Source organism: Telmatherina bonti (genome assembly GCF_933228915.1).
Source record: "Telmatherina bonti genome assembly, chromosome: 2".
NCBI classification, from domain to species: Eukaryota; Metazoa; Chordata; class Actinopteri; order Atheriniformes; family Telmatherinidae; genus Telmatherina; species Telmatherina bonti.
The window spans coordinates 8678362-8702711 of NC_136620.1; the positions used below are offsets into that span (position 1 = coordinate 8678362).

Genomic DNA, 24350 nt, shown 5'->3' on the forward strand with positions numbered 1-24350 from the left:
CTCTAAAATCTATTTAAATAAAAAAAAATAAAATAAAAAGCTTTGCTGTGCAAATAAAACGCAATTAATCAAGATGAAATCCTTAGAAAGTATCTGATTAAAGCATCTTCTTTATGGAGGGTTTCTTTACGATGAGGTATGTGTAAAGTATGGGAGATCTGCTCAACAGCTGTGTTTCCTAAAGTTGCACATAAAGGAGAAAACCCTTAAAAAGGCCATTTAAGTATTAAAATGAGCTTCAACTCAAAATTTCTTCTATTCTAGCTTTTGACCGGCAGTGAGGTCTGTAATTAGATTAAAGTTCTTGTCACTCATAAACCTCTAAATGAGCAGCAGGCACCATCATGAGGCCCTAAACCCAGCCGAGCAGTCCAAGACTCCAGGTTTTATAGAGATTCCTAGGAGGTGATAACTTCAATCATCGTGTGTGTCATCATCTGTCTGCTCAGCCGTTAGCTCATGACCTCCTGATTGCCGTTATTTCAGATAATTGCAATCATTTAGTGTTATCTGAGTAATTCTTCATTCTCCAGGGTGAAAATACCTGGATGACTTGTTTCCATCATTCGTTCCACTTCAGTTTCCATCATTACAAGTTTAACTAGACCCTCTTCAATGACATCACCTCGTAGAATTATTGTAAACAGCTCTTTATGTCCAACACTAAGACTGAGTTTATGGGTGTTGGTGCAAAGTCGTAGCATTGAAAAGTGCTTCTGATAACTTGGTTCCACAAACAGACCATACTGCCTGCAGTTTATGCAGCAGCTGTTCCACGTCTCTCAGCATTAAATGAAGCGAAACGTAAAAAAAAAAAAGACTAATATTTGTGTCACAGTGAATCTCCATGAAAGAGTCTGCTGTGTTGTTGGCTTTCAGGTCCTCGCTGGCTTTGAAACCGATGCAAAACATGGATTTTAGAAGCAGTTTTGTTCTCATTTATCTGCGGCTTCGTACCAGCTCCCCATTCTGGCTCCCCATACCAGCTCCCCATACCGGCTCCCCATACCAGCTCCCCATACCGGTTACCCATTCCGGTTACCCATACCAGTTACCCATACCGGCTCCCCATACCGGCTCCCCATACCGGTTACCCATACCGGTTCCCCATACCGGCTCCCCATACCGGTTACCCATACCGGTTACCCATACCAGTTACCCATACCAGATCCCCATACCGGTTCCCCATACCGGCTCCCCATACCGGTTACCCATACCGGTTCCCCATACCGGTTCCCCATACCAGATCCCCATACCAGATCCCCATACCGGTTACCCATACCGGCTCCCCATACCAGCTCCCCATACCGGTTACCCATTCCGGTTCCCCATACCAGTTACCCATACCGGCTCCCCATACCGGCTCCCCATACCGGTTGGTTACCCATACCGGTTCCCCATACCAGATCCCCATACCGGTTCCCCATACCGGCTCCCCATACCGGTTCCCCATACCAGATCCCCATACCAGATCCCCATACCAGATCCCCATACCAGATCCCCATACCGGTTACCCATACCGGCTCCCCATACCGGCTCCCCATACCGGTTACCCATAGCGGTTCCCCATACCGGTTCCCCATACCGGCTCCCCATACCAGATCCCCATACCGGCTCCCCATACCGGCTCCCCATACTGGCTCCTTACCGGCTCTGTACATGCTTTTATACCAGCTCCCACACTAGCTCTTTGTGGGCTTGGTGGTTGGATGCTGGTGGTTCACTGTGGCGACGGGTTCAGGGGGAAAAGTCAAAGGGAGGGGGGTGTTCTTCCCCTGATGTTTGGTAATTCCTTCAATCCAGGAATGATAAATTCCTGCATATTGTCCCTTGAATTTGCCAACCTTCTGTGACCTGGAGGTTTCTGCAGATTCTCATTGCTCCGGCGCGAACCTTGTTAAGTCCAGACTTTGACACAATCCCTTAAAAAACTGTTTTCAGGAGCCTGATGAGGTGGCTCTGGGATGTGGTTAGGATGCCTCCTGTTCCAGGAATGTCCTGTTCTAGGAACGTCCTGTTCCAGGAGGGGGTCCAGTACACGCTGGAGGGGTTACATCTGTCAGCTAATATATTTGTTTACGTTGAATGGTTTAATTGATGGATGGATGGATGGATAGATGAATGGATGGATGGACAGAGACAGACGGATGGATCCTTTGTGAGATGCTGATGGCAGATCTTCAGCTGGTCTTGAATCTCTCCGTATTGGGACGTGAACTGTTGTATTTTACGACTTTGTAACCGACTTTGTACCGTCAGGCGACTTTCTTGGCAGACAGCCTGATCGCTGCCAGCCTGAGTGCCGCGTTGCAGACCTGTCTGGTCTACAAACTAACACCAAACTCAGCTTTGCAAAAAGCCTCACGTTCCACTTACTGCAGTTTAAAAAAGCTTCTATTCCTTTGCAAGTAAAATCTTCATTTAATACAGCTTTTTGCATTAATCAGGTCCACTTTATCTTAATTAAAAAACTCTTATCTGAATCATTCTGAATCATTACATGTGTAAAGGAGTGAAAATATCTGTAGTGGAACTCTGTCAGACTTTCCCCTGTACTTCTTTATAATGTAATTTTGTAATTTAAGTATTTTTTATTTTTATCTAATAGATCTGCATGTTTGCACCGTTAGGCTGAAGCTCATTAAGTTCATGTTTGTCCCACATTATACAAACTTCCTACATTGCTGTTGGGAATGTAATCAACTCAGCAGCTTGGGCACACTAATGATCTCAATACTCGCTTATTTTAAAGGTCACATCTCGCCGTCTGGACCAATTTCCCATCTGACTAGTGCATCATCTGCCGCGGTTATCTTCTAATTACTGGAAAATCTGCAGTAGTGGTTCCTACATTGAAATCAAGTGACCCAGCTGAAGTTGCAAATTATGAGGCCATAAGCATCCGTCCTGTCATTTTTGAGACTAACTGGTTATTTAAATCAGATTAACTTCTTCTACTTGTTAAGATTTGAGCTCAGTGGACACCGAGTTGCTGTGATGGGTCTAAATTTGAGCCGGACCGGTGTAATGTGGTTTAGATCCAAACAGCCTGCTTCATTTAGGACATTTTTGGCTTCCTTGTGGGAATTCTTTGATAGAAATGGAGTAGCTTAATGAGCACCCAGAATCAAGACTGCATTAAATATTTTCAGGATGAGAGAAAGCCTTCTGTTAAAACAGAAAGGTCACTCTTTTTAAAAGAGCCTGTACGTCAGGCTTGTGGACTGGCCTAGGCGTTACACCGGAGGAGCTGAAGCAAGTCTAACACATCTGCATGTATTTTATAAAGCATAAGGTCTGCATAAAACCTGGTTTCAATCAGACTAAAACCATAAAAACAGCACTAAAGCACTGAGTGATGCAGATTTAGAACATCTCCAGCTCTCACCTTCCTGCTCTGAAGAGTTCTCTGTGGTCAAAGTGTGGTCAGTTTTTGGGATTCTGTGGCCTTCAGCGACTTTTACAGCCACAGCTCTGCAGATGGCTCCAATTTTCCTCTCCAGGGAGCGAACACCTGCTTCCCGGGTGTACCTAAGAGACACAAACACATAAAAAGGCATAAATGTGAGGATGGGTTTGACTTGTACTGCAGATGGATACAGCCTGTGTGAAAACCAGTGAGTCAAAGGTTATGCCAAGGTCCCTTGCAGAGGATTATACCAAAGAACCAAGAGGTCCAAGACATGTGTCTTTCTGGTGCTAGCCACCATTTAACAAAGTGAAGGCACTTTAACAAACAGCAAAGTTTCATTCAGGTGAAATGAGATGTACAGCAGAGCGTCATCTGCATAGCGGTGATACGGGCTGCCTTTCAAAGGGAAATTCCTCTGAGCAGCCTGTTTGCAGTGACTGCACAGAAGGGAAAAGGGCTTTTTCATAAGGCAATGCACCTGCAGACACCTGAAATAATGTGGTTGTGAAGCTGCCTCCAGTAAGGAAATCCCTGAAGAGGCTCGCAGAGCTGAAAGGCTGCATCAGTAAGTGATGGGGGAGGTGGTTTTTGCAGAAATGGGAGGCATGAGGAGGTCCTGTCTGCATCCAAAGTGAATCTTTTAACTGCTTTCATGTCTTCAGTGACCTCTGTGTCCAACCGATCGCTCGCTGCGTCAGTCGCTTAGCTGGTGATAGCATTTTGTTCTGTTTTTTCTGAGCCACAGAGCTGGATATGATGAAGGATATGTGGCTGCTGAGGCAGGATCACTCTCCTCTCTCCTTTGGCTCCTCTTTTCTTCTTAAAGAAAGGTGACCAGTGAAAGATGAATGTGCCCAGAAACCTAACTGCTGACCCTTTCCACCATTTCCTCTGTGATTTACAGAGAAGCAGGATCTACTCTCTGCTGTCGGAGGATATTTACTTGGCTATCACCTATTTTCACCTCCCTGTCCTTGGAAGAAGTTAAACAGTTTTTCTTTCTCGGAGAAATCAGACAGGAGCTAAATGTTTGACGACCTACATCATAAAACTGTTATCAGTCTATTTAACTGAATATTAATCTATTCAGAGTACTGGGCGGTCCTCAGCTGCAGAGCTGCAGACTTGCAGGTATGTTATCATTTAAAATATCTTTAAGCAGGAACATGTGCGCTAAATCTCTTTAAACCAAAAGGCCTGCCTGACCCGTACGCACAGATAACAGAACTGACTCTCGGGTAGATATACGTATACATATAAGTCACCTAAAAATCAAGAAGCTACTAAGTTCAGCTGATCCACACTGATACATTTATGACAGTAATTAAATCACCGTGTACATGAAGAATGCACGTCTGTCTGAAAAAAGCCAGTGTCAACCAGAGTTCAGACTGCAGAGTGAGGAGCGGCCCGGACCGTGTGCAGCCCGACGTCGTGTGTTTCCAGAAACTTCTGCTAACTCATCATGTCTTCCCGCGAGGAACGGCAGAACTCCAGATCCAGTAGAGACAAAACTCCTCAAGGACAAAAACCAGATTCCACCTCAGTGAGACTGGATGAAGAGGAGACCACATGCTGGAGTTTCCAACAGTAATGTCGTCCCATACTGGTCTGATGCAGGATTCCAGCTGCTCTACTGGATTCCTGCTTCCATGATGCTCCAGCTGGTTGTACTGGTGGGAGGTCTGGACTGCAGCAGACCAGTTCTCCTGTTCCACCATCAGGATGTGGTCCAGCATGGTGGAAGGTCTTCCCTGAAAGAGACGTTGTCTGGATGGGAGCAGATGTTCCAGCATTGATGGAGCTTCCCAGATGTGGAAGCTGCCCACACCATCGGCACTAATGCAACCCCATCCCATCAGAGATGCAGGCTGATAACAAGCTGGATGCTCCCTCTCCTCTTTAGTCTGCAGGACACGCCGTCCATGCTGTCCACAAACTATTCCACATCTTCATCCAGGCTTTGGTCCAGAGAGGACGGCGTGTTTCTGGATCCTCTTCACATATGATGGAGCTTTAACCTGCATTTGGTTCAATTATTTAATCAGAGCATCCTGAATCGTCTGTAAGATGGCGAAATGATGCGAAGAAATGATTTGCGATGTGAAATCTATATTCCATACACTGAAAGCATCGTATCATTATTCTTTCACAGGTTTGCTGCTTGCTGGTTTGTTTGCAGAAAATATGTTGATAAATGTGTCCATCCAGTAAAACGACCAAGTTTCTTTCTTTGGTTTGGGGAGATGAGTACAAGCGTACTATGGGAGGAAGGGCCTTTAGCTATCAGGCTCCTTTCTTATGGAACCAGCTCCCACCGTGGGTTCTGGAGGCAGACTCCCTCCACACCTTTAAGATGGAGCTGAAAACCTTCCTTTTCCATGATTCTTATAATTAGGATATGAGCATCTCCTGAGTTGGAGTCTGCATGTTCGGGACCCAACTATCCAGGTTCTGCTCATTGCTCTTATAGTTATGGGTAGTCTAGCCATCCATTACTTATGTAGCAATGGGGATGTTACCTGATGCACTGAGAAGTACCTCGCTCTATTTCTCTAATATGTTAATGTATAAATATATGCCAGTATTGCCGTCTCTAACTTATTCCTCCTTTTTTCCACAGGTCTTCCTGAATAAGTCCAGTTGTACATGTTGATCCGTCTTTCCTGTCCTCTCCACCCCAACCAGTCGAGGCAGATGGCTGCCCTCCCTGAGCCGGGTTCTGCCGGAGGTTTTCTTCCTGTTAAAGGGGAGTTTTTTCCTTCCCACTGTCGCCTCGTGCAGCTCAGGATGGAGGATTGGATCCAAGTCATGATTTGATGCAATCAGTTTCTATTATAGGATATGTATGAAATGGCTGTGTGTTGATTTGTGTGTGTAAAGTGTCCTGTGGCGACATTGTTGTGAAGTGGTGCTATACAAATAAAGTTGAATTGAATTGAATTGGTTTTTATAATAAGTGCGGTGAGGTAAAAATGGGTTATTACAAATATTAAACATCTTTCTTTTGATGTAAAACTGCACCATAACCATATTTACTACGTAAAAGTGTCTAAAAAGCCATAAGAAGATGTTGGTGAGTGATGAAGATCAGCTCGTTCCTGCTGCTTTTCCATCGGGATCAGAGCGGTGTGGAAATGGGAGCGTGAGTGGCGGTACGTTCATCAGACGCTGCCGTCTATCGCAGGAATTCTCCCCCTGGAGGGTGAAAACTGATCCAGAACGGGTCAGATTAAAACTTTCTGATGTTTGCTTTGAAAACAAGTAACTCCATGTGTGACTTGGTCTTTTTTGGAAAAACTGTTTTATAAAAAAAAATCAGCAAATTAGACTTTGAATTTGCTCTGGGAGCTGAAGATGTGGAGAACAAAATGATAAAACAGGATGTTTTAGTGGTGAATCGGTAATAAAGACAAGGAAGGAACATGAAATGAAATCCCTTTCATGTTTGTTTGTTTCAGGAAGACATTACATTACTCATCGAAGGAATAAAAAGCTCAGGCATTAGCTTGGTGTGTTCATGTCACCCAGGTGTGCTGGCTGATGATGACTCAGCATCTTTATGAAGACACATGTGATGCTTCTTGTATTTCTGAAAAGGTCTGAGACTTTGGATGTTTTGGGGGAAAGAGTGCATGTTTGGAGCGGACCTGCTGATGATGTGCTGCGTGGTGTCCTGAGGTATGTGCAGCTGCTGCGGCGTTAAGCCATGCTGCTCCAGCTGGTTGGGGATCAGGTGACGGTGAGCGATCTCCACCTTCTCCTCCTGCGTGTATCCTGAAAGAGGGAAGGAAAAAGTTGAGGAAATGTTTCCATTGTGCTGCTGGCCGCCTGGCAGATAAAAATCAGCCATTTTCTCCCTTTTGGCCTGTGAGCCGTTAGTTTTAGAGCCTCCGTGTGACTCAGTCAATGTGCTTTGTGAATAAAAAGGGAGTTGTGCTCATTTTCTGCAGCAGGCTCATTAAATGTTAGCATAAACCCCCAGATGCGTTCCCGCTGTTGCCAACAGAGCTTTCTGCACAGGCTCGTACCTACCGAGCCGTCAGAAGAGTTGACCTGCACCGTATTTTCTCATTGGATCAGGTTTGAAATGTCCTACATAGAAGCAGATTTGAAGAATCTGAGAAAAAGAGAATTATGAGAGTTTGACACGTTATTCTAACCCTCCCAAGAAAACGCAGGTGTCAAACTGCGATCCTCGAGGGCCTGATTCCTGTAGGTTTTTGTTGTCTCCCGAGTGAAGTTACGGGGATATCTAGCGATGTCAAAGCTTGTTACGTTCTCTAGAAGAACTTTGTTCTTGTTCTCGAGGCTGCAAGAACAAGAAAGAAGTTTGTTTCAGTCCGGTTAAGTCCTACTCCACCAGAGGCTCATCCCCTTCATAAGTGTACAATTCCCTGGGATTATTCTCTACTATGGCTTTGTCCAACACACCTGACTGAAATGAATCAACAGGTGGACAAGAAGCTGCTGGATCTATTTGATTTGAATCAGGTGTGTTGGAGCAGGGGAACAAGAAAAACCTGCCGGATACCGGCTCTCTGGAGACACCTCTGTGCTGAAGCTTCTTTAAATGTAACTTTATTGGCTAAACCAGCCCACCTTGCTGGCGAACGTGTTTATTTCTGCTGTGAACGTGTTTATTTCTGCTGTAAACATGTTTATTTCTGCTGTAAACATGTTTATTTCTGCTGTAAACATGTTTATTTCTGCTGTGAAGTTGGTCTTTTTAACATGGGAGTCTATGGGGATTCGCTCTCTTTTGAAGCCCCTAGTGGATGAAGGGGGAACTGCAGTCTTTGTCACTTCTGCATCGACTTCACTTTTACCACAGTAAATAAAATTGCTGGTGTTTCTTCCAAGGAAACTGATGAAAACTTTTTTCCCGTTACTTCTCTGGTGTTACTTCTCTGGTGTTGTTCTCTTTCTCCTGCTAAAGACGCCTCTCTGCAGAGATTTACACAAACATCCAGGTTTTCTGACATTCTTGGGTAGTTCTGAGCATGTGCAAGTGATGGGTGAATTACTACTAATCGTCTATAGAAACAGAAAGATCAACCAATTAATCTGACTTCATTTAGAGAACTTTGCACACAATTTTGCAATTCAAAGTGCTTTTCAGAAATAACCAAAAATGTCAATGTTTTTCATGTCAAAAGTAGAAAAATGAAGTAAATAAAGTAGAATGAAATAAAATACACTGTAAATCAAATAGATGAGAATAAAAGTAAATTAAACATAGTTAAAAATCATAAAATACCACTAAACATATTGGTCAATATTTGGTTTTTATGCTGATATCTGATTACAATTTAGCTATCTCCCAATTACCAATACAGTATCGACCAATACTGACATGCAGAGGCCACAGGATTTATCACGACTTGTGCTAAAAACACCGAAATATCTGAAAAACTAGCATATGAAACGTCTCATATTTTGACATTTTTGGTGAGAGAGGACATAGCTGAAGAGCGGATTTGTAAAAGCCGATACAGATGATTAGAGAAATTACATTTTTATGTAAATATCGGCCAGTAATATCAGATATCTCGACACAAAATTTAAAAATTGGGTTTTTAGTTGTTTTTTTAATGTCCTCCTTTTTTAATGTGTTGAGGATGGTTCTTCCACCAATGTGGACCAAAGGAAGAGAAGCTCCATCCTCAGGGGTTGAGGTTTTAACTTTGGGAATTATTAAAAAACCCAGTCCGGAAAACCTAAAGGTTCTAACGGGCTCATAATATAGAAGCAGTTCAGATAAATACTCAGGACTAAGACCATTAAGAGCTCTGAAAACCAGTAAAATTCTACTCTAAAACAAATAGGAAGCCAATGCGGAGACGTTAAACTGGTTTCATACATTCCCTCTTTCTGGTCCGAGTCAGAACCGGAGCCACTGGTTCTGGTGGAGTTCTCCTCTGGCCATAAAAACCAGTTTTAGGTACATGTCCAGCATGCTGCTGAAATTCTTCACGGCTTTAGACAGGTTCAGTGCGAGTGACTGGAGCTTCTCTCAGAGGTGGTTTAAATGGGAAAGCGTGTTTGAAAGACTCGACCAGCTCTGCAGAGTGAATTGGTGCTGTTCCAGTTCCAGTTCCGTCCGGCTGCATTCCTCTCACAGCATCCGTAGGCCAACTCAATGTGACGAAAACGTTTTGGTTTGTTTTCCCTGCAGGAGATCCAGCGTGGCGCCGGAAGACTTTCAGCATGCGTGGAAACCAGACCGCGGCTCGCCTTTGTTTTCACCACGCGAACTTTAAACCAACCGTGGAGCTAGCAGGGGCGGAGCCTCACCACCTGCAGTAGCGACGAGTTGTTACCGCTAACTGACACGATCTGACCCTGATGAAAAGTGGATCAGGGTGCACACCATGCACCGTATATGAAAGATGGATGGAGCCTCCAGCAGTTAAAAGTGAAGCCTATGCATAAGTGTGTAAAACTGCAGTTCCCCCTTCATCCACTAGGGGCTCCAAAACAGAGCAAATCCCCATAAACTCCCATGTTAAAAAGACCAACTTCACAGCAGAAATAAACATGTTTACAGCCTGGTTCAAAAATCCATTTTAGGTTCATAGGTCAGGTTCACTTTCATGACAACTGTGGAGGGAGTGAATTTCTAATTCCTCTGTTTAAAAGTAATTTAATCTCAAAGTTCGGCATATTTAGGGGCGTGTCCTTTTGATTGAGAGGTACTCGATCTCCCGCTTCAAGTAAAAAGAACGTAGAACAACCGTGGTTTTTAGCCGGTTAACAACGTGACTTAGCTTTAGCCCGCTTACCTCTGTTAGCTGGTTAGCTCCTGTTACCTCCCGGTTAGCTCAGATAGCTCTTAGATACAGAAATCTCAGAGTTCGCTCGATGTCAATCATCCACCATGATGCTCACAGCCCCCCTCTCAGCTCCACCTCTTTGCCCATATTTGTATTTTCCGGGGGCGGGACGACACGCGTGTCCCTGCCAAGATGGTGATGGTAGGAACCGCCCACCGAGCTTCAATTCAGCTCTTCAGAAACCTACGGGTGACGTCACGGAGGCTCCGCCCATCTTCTACATACAGTCTATGGTGCACACCAGTCCTCGCCCCCCCCCCCCCCCAGCCAGAAACACGTCTTCTGCTCCCGACCAGCTGCTCTGGTCTGCAGACAATACACGCTAGCACAGTCTGTCTCGCACGCCCAACACACAACCGCAGACGTGTGAGCACGTCTGCTGGGATTTGTTCCCGCAGAGAGGCAGACGTTGTGGAGATCACCCACCTGGAACCTGCAGCACCTCCATCCTGTCCAGCAGCGCCGGGGGGATGGTCGAGGTGGTGTTTGCAGTGGCAATGAAGAGCACTTGGGAGAGGTCAAAGGCCACGTTGAGGTAGTGATCTGTGAAGCTGTGGTTCTGCTCTGGGTCCAGGACCTGAGGGGTTATAAGAGACTGGGTTCAAATCAGCCCTGAACATTGAGTCTGACAGTAGAGCTTACTGAGCTCATGGTGAAAAGGCTTCTGGCACAAAACAACGAAGAAAAGGTCTGATGAGGTCGCAGAACCAACAGAGGTTACGGTGAGACCACCCATCTCTGCAAACATCTGGCTGAATGAAGGGAGAAGCTGACCTCCAGCAGTGCAGCCGCAGGGTCTCCCTGCAGACTCTTCCCCAGTTTGTCCACCTCATCCAGCAGGAAGACGGGATTATTGACACCGACCGTCTTCAAGCCGTTAATAATCCGGCCGGGCATGCTGCCCACATACGTACGCCTGCAGACGGGGGAAACACTCCATTTTAAACACAAAAAAAGATTCAGAAAGGTTGTTTAGGTCACTGATGAAACCGAACGGAGCAAAAGTATGCATGACCTGGTCCACACCGAGCGTCGTCCACAGCAGGAACCATCAGGCCCTGTAATGGTCACGGTAATTCTAAACATGTGTGCAGCGATGCAGGACGAACACAGACATGTTGTTCCCAGCAGTTAACGGATGTGAGGCCAGCTGGCTTCAAGCGCCGAAACACCGAAACACGATCAATGAGAGACTGGATAAAAGTGCTGAACCTGTCTCCTCGTCTCCTCTTCATTCATAAATCTATTTCATCTTTCATAAATAATGGTTCTATTGTCTTTTAAATAAGAAAATGATAAACAGATAAAAATGTTTTTTTTTCCTTTCTGAAAAACTGGATAATTTCTTCTAATTTCTAAATAATGATTTATTTTATCAAAATTCAAAAATTTAAGAGTAAAAACGTCTCATTTCCTTCCAATTATTAGTTTTAAGTAAAAAAAGAACAAAACTATTTCTTTTGATTTATATTTTCATGAATAAATAAAAAAACTAGATAATTTCTTTTTAAATTTTTGTTTATGAACTGTCATACAAAAATAAAAATGGGAAAAAAATTTTTATTGTAAATATCTCATGAAAGAAATGTAAAAAACAAAACTGGATAATTATTTTTCAATTTTATGGTACTATTGTTTTAATAAACGAATAAAAACTGGTTACTTTATTTTTTTATACAAAAAAAAAGCAATTTCAAAAAGCTAAAAAATGTAAGAAATGAGAAGAATGGTCTGAAAGAATGGTCTGAAATTAAAAGAAATAAAAACTGGACCTTTTAAAAAATATTATATTTTAATCCAAATAAAGAATAAAGTTAAAGAACAGATAACTGTTTATTTATTTTATTGTACTTCTGGTTTAAATAAATAAAAACTAGATTGCTTCTTATTATTTTTGCATTTAATTTAAAATAAAAACACAATTATTTCTTTTTTCAGAATAAATAAAATAAATTTCCTTTATTCATTAATTCTGTTTTTTTCTCTATTTTTAGTAATTTGTTATATTTTTCATATTTTGTTTTATATTTGATCAGATATCTTGTTAAATTTATGTTATTTAAACATAAATATGACAACCAAGTGTCTGCCCTGAATGATAATAAAATTATCTTCATTATCCTAACCACTTAATCCGATGATGGGTGGCGGGGAAGCTGGAGCCTATCCCAGCCGGTCCATCACAGGGCCACACAGAGAAAAACAACCATTTACATCTAGGGGCAATTTAGAGTAACCAATTAACCTAACATGCATGTCTTTGGACGGTGGGAGGAAGCCGGAGAACCCGGAGAGAACCCACCCATACAGAACATGCAAACTCCACACAGAAAGACCACTGTCCAAGCTGAGGATCGAACCAGCGACCTTCTTGCTGTGAGGCCAAGAAGGTCATATTAAGGTCAAAACTAGTGAAATAAAAACAGGATCATTTCTGATTTACACAAACAGACTCTACTGCTGGGCCTGTCAATCAAAGGGGATATCACACATATACAGACTTGTTTATGTGGTTGTCATGGAGATTTCAGGCTCGTTCCTGGTAGAAACTGTTTGACCTCCATTCATCGGGAGTTTGTTGTCTCTGCTTAACGCCTCGTCATCCTGCCTCTCTCCATCCATCCAGCAGATGTCCTCGTACCTTCTTCTCTCCTTCTGGCCGCGCTGCACATCTCCACATACCTGCTTTCCATCCTCTCATCACGGCAGTAAACATGCCAGCACTGTTTCCGCACATTGCCACTTCATAAATGCTCTGCACATCATGAATCTTCAGCTTTCCAGCGTTCCCTGTCAGGACCTGCCGTGATGACTTCCTGCTGAAGAAAAAGCCTCTGACATGCGTGTGTGTGTGCCGGTCTGCATGTGGGTTCCTTTCCCTGTTGCTTGAATGCTCACATGAGACAAACGCCAGATCACTTCATCTTATGAATTTCATATTTATGGCTGTCAGTGTCTGAAGATTTCATCATAAGCTCAATGGAGAATTCCAGGTTTTTCTCAGGAGAAAAGTTAATCCACACCATCCCGGAGGAGAGCGAGTCGAATGCTGGGTGTCCAGAAACGGATATGCTGCTAAATGGATAAATGTTTCTGGAATGCGCGATCTCTGCAGGACATTAAAATACCTTTTCTTTCTGTTTTATTTTAAACTGTTGGTCATTCAAATCAAATGCAGGCGGAGTTTTGTGAAAGCTGAAGGGATGTTGGCAGGACGAACATCTCGTACCAGCACGTTGGATGGCCACAAATATTTTCAGCGCGTCTCTCCTGCAGGAGTTCGTCACAAAAATAGAAAAACAACTCTAAAGAAAAGCGGCTTTTCTCCCCCAAAATCTAACTCAGTACTGAGGTCGACTGCTTCATAACAAAACTCCACCAGCTATCAATGTGACATCAAGACATCTGCATACCTGTGTCCTCTGATGTCCGACTGGTCACACACACCGCCCACAGCAATGCGATGAAATTCCCTGCCCAGGGTTCTGGCGATGGAGCGCCCCACGCTGGTTTTACCAACTCCAGGAGGCCCAACAAAACACAGAATGGGACCCTGCGGACACGGCAGCAGATCAGACATAGTGGAGATAAATCTTGGTTGCTTGAATTAAAAGATGCTGAAAGTCCGATAAACGTAGCAAAACAGTGAGAAAAAACTCAACGTGGGAGAAGATGAATGAAAATCCTGATAACCGTATCAGTCAAAACGTAGCATCTTGAGTCGAATCGTGAGGTACCAAAGATGATGCACCTCTTCTGAGAGTCAGTTGCATTTTCAGTGCTTTTAATAGTATAAAAGCACTGTAATAATAATGTTGGCAACATCTGACATCAAAACATCTGGAAAATGTTTCGGCTAAACAAATCCAAAGTTAACCAGCCATTCATTTGGATAAAGTTGTGAAAATTACTACAAATAGTCTGATATCATGGTTAAATTAAGGACTGTTACTGTTACTGATCAACAAGACATTAACAAGTTGTTTTATATAAAAGACCACACTTGTATTGGAAAAAAAGCTGCACATAAAATCAGGAAGCAGGCAGATGTTGTTCACATGTGGATGATGAGATTACCTGAGTAAGTTCTAAACATCAAGGCCCATTTATGCTCAACTAAGCAGACGGACGGATACGCAGACAGACGGATACGCAGACAGACAGATACGCAGACGGACAGATACGCAGACGGACAGATACGCAGACGGACAGATACGCAGACGGACGGATACGCAGACGGACGGATACGCAGACGGACGGATACGCAGACGGACAGATACGCAGACGGACGGATACGCAGACGGACGGATACGCAGACAGACAGATACGCAGACAGACGGATACGCAGACAGACGGATACGCAGACGGACAGATACGCAGACGGACAGATACGCAGACGGACAGATACGCAGACGGACGGATACGCAGACAGACGGATACGCAGACAGACGGATACGCAGACGGACAGATACGCAGACGGACAGATACGCAGACAGACGGATACACAGACACACGAATACGCAGACGGACAGATACGCAGACACACGGATACGCAGACAGACAGATACGCAGACAGACAGATACGCAGACGGACGGATACGCAGACAGACGGACACGCAGACAGACGGATACGCAGACAGACAGAGATGCAGACACACGGATACGCAGACGGACAGATACGCAGACACACGGATATGCAGACAGACGGACACGCAGACAGACGGACACGCAGACAGACGGACACGCAGACAGACGGATACGCAGACAGACGGATACGCAGACAGACGGATACGCAGACAGACGGATACGCAGACAGACGGACACGCAGACAGACGGATACGCAGACAGACGGATACGCAGACAGACGGATACGCAGGCAGACAGATACGCAGGCAGACAGATACGCAGACAGACGGATACGCAGACAGACGGATACGCAGACAGACGGATACGCAGACAGACAGATACGCAGACAGACAGATACGCAGACAGACGGATACGCAGACAGACGGATACGCAGACAGACGGATACGCAGACAGACGGATACGCAGACAGACATATACGCAGACAGACAGATACGCAGGCAGACAGATACGCAGACAGACGGATACGCAGACAGACGGATACGCAGACAGAGGGATACGCAGACAGAGGGATACGCAGACAGAGGGATACGCAGACAGAGGGATACGCAGACAGACGGATACGCAGGCAGACAGATACGCAGACAGACATATACGCAGACAGACATATACGCAGACAGACATATACGCAGACAGACAGATACGCAGACACACGGATACGCAGACAGACGGATACGCAGACAGACAGATACGCAGACAGACATATACGCAGACAGACAGATACGCAGGCAGACAGATACGCAGACAGACGGATACGCAGACAGAGGGATACGCAGACAGACGGATACGCAGACAGAGGGATACGCAGACAGAGGGATACGCAGACAGAGGGATACGCAGACAGAGGGATACGCAGACAGACGGATACACAGGCAGACAGATACGCAGACAGACATATACGCAGACAGACATATACGCAGACAGACAGATACGCAGACACACGGATACGCAGGCAGACAGATACGCAGACAGACGGATACGCAGACAGACGGATACGCAGACAGAGGGATACGCAGACAGAGGGATACGCAGACAGACGGATACGCAGACAGACGGATACGCAGACAGACATATACGCAGACAGACATATACGCAGACAGACAGATACGCAGACAGAGGGATACGCAGACAGAGGGATACGCAGACAGACGGATACGCAGACAGACATATACGCAGACAGACATATACGCAGACAGACATATACGCAGACAGACGGATACGCAGACAGAGGGATACGCAGACAGACGGATACGCAGACAGACATATACGCAGACAGACAGATACGCAGACAGACAGATACGCAGACAGACGGATATGCAGACAGACGGATACGCAGACAGAGGGATACGCAGACAGAGGGATACGCAGACAGACATATACGCAGACAGACAGATACGCAGGCAGACAGATACGCAGACAGACGGATACGCAGACAGACGGATACGCAGACAGACAGATACGCAGGCAGACAGATACGCAGGCAGACGGATACGCAGGCAGACGGATACGCAGACAGACGGATACGCAGACAGACAGATACGCAGACAGACGGATACGCAGACAGACGGATACGCAGACAGACGGATACGCAGACAGACGGATACGCAGACAGACGGATACGCAGACAGACATATACGCAGACAGACATATACGCAGACAGACAGATACGCAGGCAGACAGATACGCAGACAGACAGATACGCAGACAGACGGATACGCAGACAGACGGATACGCAGACAGACAGATACGCAGACAGACAGATACGCAGACAGACGGATACGCAGACAGACAGATACGCAGACAGAGGGATACGCAGACAGAGGGATACGCAGACAGACAGATACGCAGACAGACATATACGCAGACAGACAGATACGCAGACAGACAGATACGCAGACAGACAGATACGCAGACAGACATATACGCAGACAGACAGATACGCAGGCAGACAGATACGCAGACAGACGGATACGCAGACAGACGGATACGCAGACAGACAGATACGCAGACAGAGGGATACGCAGACAGACAGATACGCAGACAGACAGATACGCAGACAGACAGATACGCAGACAGACAGATACGCAGACAGACAGATACGCAGACAGACAGATACGCAGACAGACAGATACGCAGACAGACAGATACGCAGACAGACAGATACGCAGACAGACAGATACGCAGACAGAGGGATACGCAGGCAGACGGATACGCAGACAGACAGATACGCAGGCAGACAGATACGCAGACAGACAGATACGCAGGCAGACATATACGCAGACAGACATATACGCAGACAGACAGATACGCAGACAGACGGATACGCAGGCAGACAGATACGCAGACAGACGGATACGCAGACAGACAGATACGCAGACAGACAGATACGCAGACAGACAGATACGCAGGCAGACAGATACGCAGACAGACAGATACGCAGGCAGACATATACGCAGACAGACATATACGCAGACAGACAGATACGCAGGCAGACAGATACGCAGACAGACAGATACGCAGACAGACAGATACGCAGGCAGACAGATACGCAGACAGACGGATACGCAGAGGAAACTCATCAACAGCCCGCATCGTACAACTCCTGTGGACACAGTGGTCTGTAAAATTCACCTTGAGGGAGGTCTTCAGCTGTCTGACAGCCAGGTACTCCAGGACACGTCTCTTCAGCTTGTCCATGGCGTAGTGATCGTTGTCCAGCAGAGTCCGAGCAGCACGGATGTCCAGGCAGTCTAAGAGACGGTGGGATGCATGTTAAAGAAAAAAACAGGAAAAGAAGGAAAAAGAAACTATTGATAGTAGGAAAAAGCCAGTTTTCTTTTACCCAGAAGCGTTTTAGAAAACCAGCAGCTACACATAAAATGTCAGTAAAACAAAAATACGAGAAGCTGACATTCACAAAACAGTGAAAGATTTCATAATTTATTATCAAATGAATATTTCAAGTTAAAAAGCTGGATGTGAACGAGTCTTGTTGCTTGCAAAGCAGTCTTAATGTGTGTGAATGTGAAGCCCTCGAAGGTATGGAGGTCAGCTCTGACAGGTCTCGTGTAGGATCATGATGCAGAGCTGCAACTCCAACATCTGGAGTGTTACATGTCCTCATTGGTGAGAAGCCCGGTGAAGTCCTTATGAAACCCTCTGGTTCGGTTTAGTGCAGCCCAGGCTGTATTCTGTTCCACTGTTTTGTTTCTGAGTGAGCCATCCTTTCTCCCAGAGGATCTTTGAGAGTCTGCAGCATGTCTGCTGGCAGCAACACGGACCTGCCGGGCCTCAGCGCTGCCTCAGGGTTAGTGACTATGTTTTGTTTGTTTGCTTTCACACACTTTAGTTAACTTTTCTGTCTGATTTGTCTGGAAGACTTTGCTTCACAAATTTTGTCTAGGAATCCACTGACTTTGTCATGTTTGACTTGGATTTAAGGGCCGGGACGAGAAAAGCACTTCATGTGCCGCTCCTGCGCTGGCGACAGGACCTGGCAGAGATACGACGCTGTGAAGCTCTCAGCACAAGTTGGAAAGAAATAAATAAGTTTCTACTGCAGCGATGCGGCTGCAGAACTGTGTGACCCGGACCTCGCTCCTTCCATTTCTCCCCACGGCGCCCGAACTGTGCTGGGATCTTTTATAGTGCTCTTAGGCAACAGTTCTCCCACTTTTGGAAGGTTTTCAAAGTTGTTTGCTTATTTTAATAGATAGTTTAGCAAACAACCAATTTAAAACAGGAACTTAGTGTACTTTCACAGCACAGATATATTTCTTTAACTGCATCTATAAAAAACACCAAGTTTGACAGAAAAAGTTGTATTCTGCAGATAAATCTGTTGTGTCTGATGCAGGGGATAATTAGCCATAATGAACCAATTTCTGAGCCAAGCTGTGGATAAAACACTTAACCTCCAGTAAACACAAAGTAATTACATGGTTTTAGAGATGTGTTCGTCTGTATGAGAGAAATCCAGATATTTAAGGTTTGTTTTCCACAAAAACACACACGGAAACACCATGTTTAGCTTCAGAGCTGATAAATACTCCAGTATGTTCCCTGGCTGGAGCCCAGACGACATGAAGCCCAGAGGAAACATAACACTCTACTGTTTGGATGGAGCTCTGAACAGAAAGTGGATTTCACACATTAGCTGAAGCATTTCATGTTTTTCAGTCTGAAGACAGATGAATCAGTTGTCCCGTCATCTTTCCCCATAGCTGGCTGGTTTAAACCAGATCAGAGCGGATTTTCCTGCAGAACTGCTTTGTTACCTTTAGTGCTTTTACTCCACGGCAGCTCCACCATCAGGTCCAGGTAGTTTCTGGTCAGAGCGTACTCAGGCATGGACTGAGGCATCTTCTTCAGTCTGAAAACAGAGGAATGAGGTCAGATCACTGGGAAAAGTACAGAGTGGGACTCTCCACTCAAGATAAAACATCAAGCTGGAGGATGAAAAACATGCATTTTTACAAAAAAAAAAAAACCCTTTTCATAATGTCTGCATATGTCGCTTGCTCATGCTCGTAACCAACGGTGGCATGAAGAGTTTATCTGCATTTCATTCCTCGTTGAAACGTCTCTAATCACGATTTTCTCGGCTAAACCAGTCTTCAGGTGGACTTTAAAAATCCTTCTCTGCTAGTTTAGACAATCAATCTCCCTGCTGTCCACTTTACATTTCTACAATACACGCCTGTTTCCATGGTAATGAGCAGGTCATCGGACCCTTCCAGGCTTTGGATGGAGCTGTCAAACAGAGACCAGCAGCTGTCTTAGCTTTTTCTGATGTTCACAGACTAAAAATCTGCTTCTTGCATGTGGACCGAAGGAAATTCTGATTTATTTGTCATGTTTCTCTCATGGAGCGTCTGGTACTAAACAGCCAAAGGTGGAAAAATAAAAAGAAGAAAGAAAATCGTCCATATGAACGCATACACGAGGACAGACTGGACAGTTCCTCCTGGTCTGATGTCTTTCTGGGACCAGCAGTGTTTTTATTGGTCTCACTGGTTCATAAATCGCTGGTGTTTCTTCACCAATGAAAACTTTTTCCCGGTTTACGTGACTTCTCTCCTCTTCGACTGGAACAGTCAATCACAACACCACTCTGGTATTGATCTCGTTTCCCTGTTTCCTGTTTTACTTCTCTCCTTGGGCATTATAGCAGCAGAATGATGGTCTGTGTTGTTTTTTACTAACTGAAAAAATGACGAGCAAAAAGAAGTTTTGTACATTTTTTTTGTTTGTTTTTAAATCTTTTTCTTTCTACAAAAATCAACAATATTGAAGAATCATGAGAATCGCAATTTAAATTGAATCGGCACCCAAAGAAATTCTAATCGAATCTGGACAAAAGCATATCGTCACAGCCCAAGTAGTTACGAGCATGAGGAGTGACGTATGAATACAGCCAATTACCCGACCTGTAACTGTGTCCCGGTGCCTGAACTGGCCTGGTCAGTAACAAGCAGTCATTTATGTAATGATGAAGGAGTCATCTGGAAAAAACGTACCTCTTCAGCTCTTTCAAACAAACTCTGAACGCAGCTTCAGGCATGTTGGCCCCGTGGACCTTCCTCTCCAGGGCTGCTGTGTCATCACCATCCTCATCCCCATCCTCTTCATCCAGACTGAACTGTCGCCCTGGAAACACTCCACCTTTACGCACAGATAAAACCTAACCAGAAGAGAGGAAAGTGTGTGAGAGGTTGAACTGATCAGCCATCACGGTATTAATGGTTTTCTTCTATATGTGGACTCTAGTAAAGACTTGGACTGTGACAGATGACCAGGTCATGGTGTTCTGTGGGGTCTTCTGCCTGCAGTGGCTCTGACACCGAGGTGCCTGGAGATTAAATCCACACAGGTGAGAGAACTTGTGGTCTTTTAGGCCCATTTTTTACTCCATTACGTCCATTTACAATGTCGTCCTACGTCTGCACTCTCATGCTTCTTTTACGTTGCTATGGTTGTTGAGTCATTCCACCCACTAGGGGGCAGTGCTGAGTTCACTTCTGACAACGGCTGGCCGCTGTAATGCAACTCCATAAAGTCGTTGACAATCGTCGCAAAAAACCAGAAGAAGATTATTGAAACCACAAAGCTTTTTGCTGTTCTATAATTCTTCTGGTGCTTTTTATTTAGTGGTTTCTGTGCCATCTTCTTCTTGTTCCTCATCTTTGGTTGTGTGTCAGCTAAACAACTCAACACTGCCCCCTTGAGTTTTGGTGGTATTGATCTCTTTTTTTTTTTTTTTTTTTTTTTTTTTGCATCAACTCACCATGAAAACCTTAGATAGCTAAACCTCATGAAAACGGACCAAATTACATTTGTAACCAACGTAAGACACGGACAAAACTGTTTGCACGTCTGCATATCCGTCTGTCTGCTTCGAGCATAAATGACGTCTTACACGGTGTGGATGAGGTAAACTGCACGACACCTGGAGGCAGTGTGAGGAAGATGAAAGCTGTGGGGGGAAACCTGGAGTTTGGCCACCAGTTTATCTTTAAAGCTTCCTGGTGGTTAAGAAATGGTTTGAGAAATAATCATGCGTCCATCCATCCATCCATCCATCTTCTGCCGCTTATCCGAGGTCGGGTCGCGGGGGCAGCAGCCTAAGCAGGGAAGCCCAGACTTCCCTCTCCCCAGCCACATTTGCCAACTCTGCGGGGGGGATCCCGAGGCGTTCCCAGGCCAGCCAAGAGATATAATCCCTCCAGCGTGTCCTGGGTCTTCCCCGGGGTCTCCTCCCAGAGGGACGTGCCTGGAACACCTCACCAGGGAGGTCCAGGAGGCATCCTGACCAGATGCCACCTCAACTGGTTCCTCTCGATGCGGAGGAGCAGCGGCTCTACTCTGATCTCCTCCCGGATGACAGAGCTCCTCACCCTATCTCTAAGGGAGAGCCCGGCCACCCTGCGGAGGAAACCCATTTCAGCCGCCTGTATACGAGATCTCGTTCTTTCGGTCACGACCCACAGCTCATGACCATAGGTGAGGGTAGGAACGTAGATCGACTGGTAAATCAAGAGCTTCGCCTTCTGGCTCAGCTCCTTCTTCACCACGACAGACCGGCGCAGAGCCCGCATTACTGCAGACGCCGCACCGATCTGTCTGTTGATCTCACGCTCCATCCTTCCCTCACTCGTGAACAAGACCCCGAGATATTTAAACTCCTCCACTTGAGGCAGGACCTGACTCCCGACCCGGAGAGGGCAATCCATCCTATTCCGGCTGAGGACCATGGTCTCAGATTTTGAGGTGCTGATTCTCATCCCAGCCGCTTCACACTCGGCCGCGAATCGCTCAAGCGAGAGCTGGAGATCACGACCTGATGAAGCCAACAGGACCACGTCATCCGCAAAAAAGCAGGGACCCAATCCTGAGGCCACCAAGTCGGATCCCCTCAACACCTCGGCTGCGCCTAGAAATTCTGTCCATATAAGTTATGAACAGAATCGGTGATAAAGGGCAGCCTTGGCGGAGTCCAACCCTCACCGGAAACTAATCCGACTTACTACCGGCAATGCGGACCAAGCTCTGACACCTGTCGTACAGGGACCGGACAGCTCGTACAAGGGGGTCCGGTACCCCATACTCCCGGAGTACCCCCCACAGGAGCCCCCGGGGGACACGGTCGAATGCCTTCTCCAGGTCCACAAAATACATGTAGACTGGTTGGGCAAACTCCCATGCCTCCTCCAGGACCCCAAAGAGGGTATAGAGCTGGTCCACTGTTCCGTGACCAGGACGAAAACCACACTGCTCCTCCTCGATCCGGGATTCAACTATCCGGCGGACCCTCCTCTCCAGGACCCCTGAATAGACCTTACCAGGGAGGCTGAGGAGTGTGATTCCCCTGTAATTGGAACACACCCTCCGGTCCCCCTTCTTAAAAAGGGGGACCACCACCCCAGTCTGCCAATCCAGCGGTACTGCCCCTGATGTCCACGCAATGCTGCAGAGGCGTGTCAGCCAGGACAGCCCCACAGCATCCAGAGCCTTAAGGAACTCCGGGCGGATCTCATCCACCCCCGGGGCCTTGTCGCCAAGGAGCTTTTTGACCACCTCAGCGACTTCAGCCCCAGAGATAGAAGAGTCCACCCCTGAGTCTGCCAGCTCTGCTTCCTCATCGGAAGACGTGTTGGTAGGATTGAGGAGGTCTTCGAAGTATTCCCTCCACCGACCCACTACGTCCCGAGTTGAGGTCAGCAGCTCCCCACCTCCACTGTACACAATATTGATGGAGCACTGCTTCCCCCTCCCGAGACGCCGGATGGTGGACCAGAATCTCCTCGAAGCCGTCCGGAAGTCTTTCTCCATGGCCTCGCCGAACTCCTCCCATGCCCGAGTTTTTGCCTCGGCAACAGTCGAAGCCGCATGCCGTTTAGCCCGCCGGTACCCATCAGCTGCCTCCAGAGTCCCACAGGCCAAGAAGGCCCGATAGGACTCCTTCTTCAGCTTGATGGCATCCCTCACTGTTGGTGTCCACCAACGAGTCCTGGGATTACCGCCACGACAGGCACCAACGACCTTACAGCCACAGCTCCGGCCGGCCGCCTCAGCAATAGAGGCACGGAACACAGCCCATTCGGACTCAATGTCCCCCACCTCACTCGGGACATGGTTGAAGCTCTGCTGAAGGTAGGAGTTGAAGCTCGCTCTGACGGGGTAATCGTGCGTCCAAGGTGTCTAATACTCTCCGAACTTTCTGCACCTAAAACCCAATCAAGCAAATATGGGATCAAGCAAGTCCAATTCATGCAGATCCCAGCACAAAGACACTTCTAGCCAGGGCCGGATTAAAAGTGCACAGGCCCCTGGGCCCAAAGTCTTCCTTGGGCCCCCTTCCCCACCGCAACATTGTGAAAATTGTGAATGATACACTGTGAAACGACATTTCTATTTGTGGTATCAATAGCAATACACTAGACACTATTGTGTAACTATGGCTTTAAAGTACATTACGTCTCATGTCCGAACTGCTGGTGATTGCCCTACGTGGGCCCCCTAGTGGGCATGGGCCCCTGGGCCTGCACCCATAATGTCCATTGGATAATCGGGCCTTGCTTCAGGCATCACTATGGTGTCAGAAACCTCAGCAGATCTTCAGACTCTTGCCGGTAAAAAAAAGGGACACACGTCTTAATGTTACAGCTGGTTGGTGTGTAAGGAATGTGAATGTCTTACCCTCTTCTCATTATCGGGGCTCATTTTCCTGGTTTTCTGCAGCAGCTTTAGTCCTTCTATCTGCCTGGTCAACATGGGCAAGGCCTTCTTAAAACGCTCCTCCAGACTCACTGCATCCAGCACCTTCACAGCGTAAGTCCAGTTACATTCCAATTAGAGAGAAAATAAAAACCCAGCATCTACCATGTCATGGAGAGGTGGTGCAGCTGATGAAATGAAACCTCCAGGTGAGTCTGTGTGATGATCAACTAGGCCATAAA

General features: G+C 46.1%; 1 protein-coding gene across 1 annotated transcript in view; it reads right to left on the minus strand.

Moving 5' to 3' along the window:
• The window catches only part of lonp2 (lon peptidase 2, peroxisomal), an 84190-nt gene that overhangs the window by 34862 nt on the left and 24978 nt on the right, over positions 1–24350 (minus strand). The window contains exons 5-13 of the mRNA XM_079254814.1: positions 24091–24213; positions 20412–20575; positions 19170–19264; positions 17524–17642; positions 13662–13801; positions 11023–11164; positions 10675–10825; positions 7063–7189; positions 3389–3531 (exon numbers count right to left, since the gene is read on the minus strand). Coding sequence (XP_079110940.1) covers positions 3389–3531; positions 7063–7189; positions 10675–10825; positions 11023–11164; positions 13662–13801; positions 17524–17642; positions 19170–19264; positions 20412–20575; positions 24091–24213 — 1204 coding nt within the window. The remainder of the gene's footprint in view (positions 1–3388; positions 3532–7062; positions 7190–10674; positions 10826–11022; positions 11165–13661; positions 13802–17523; positions 17643–19169; positions 19265–20411; positions 20576–24090; positions 24214–24350) is intronic.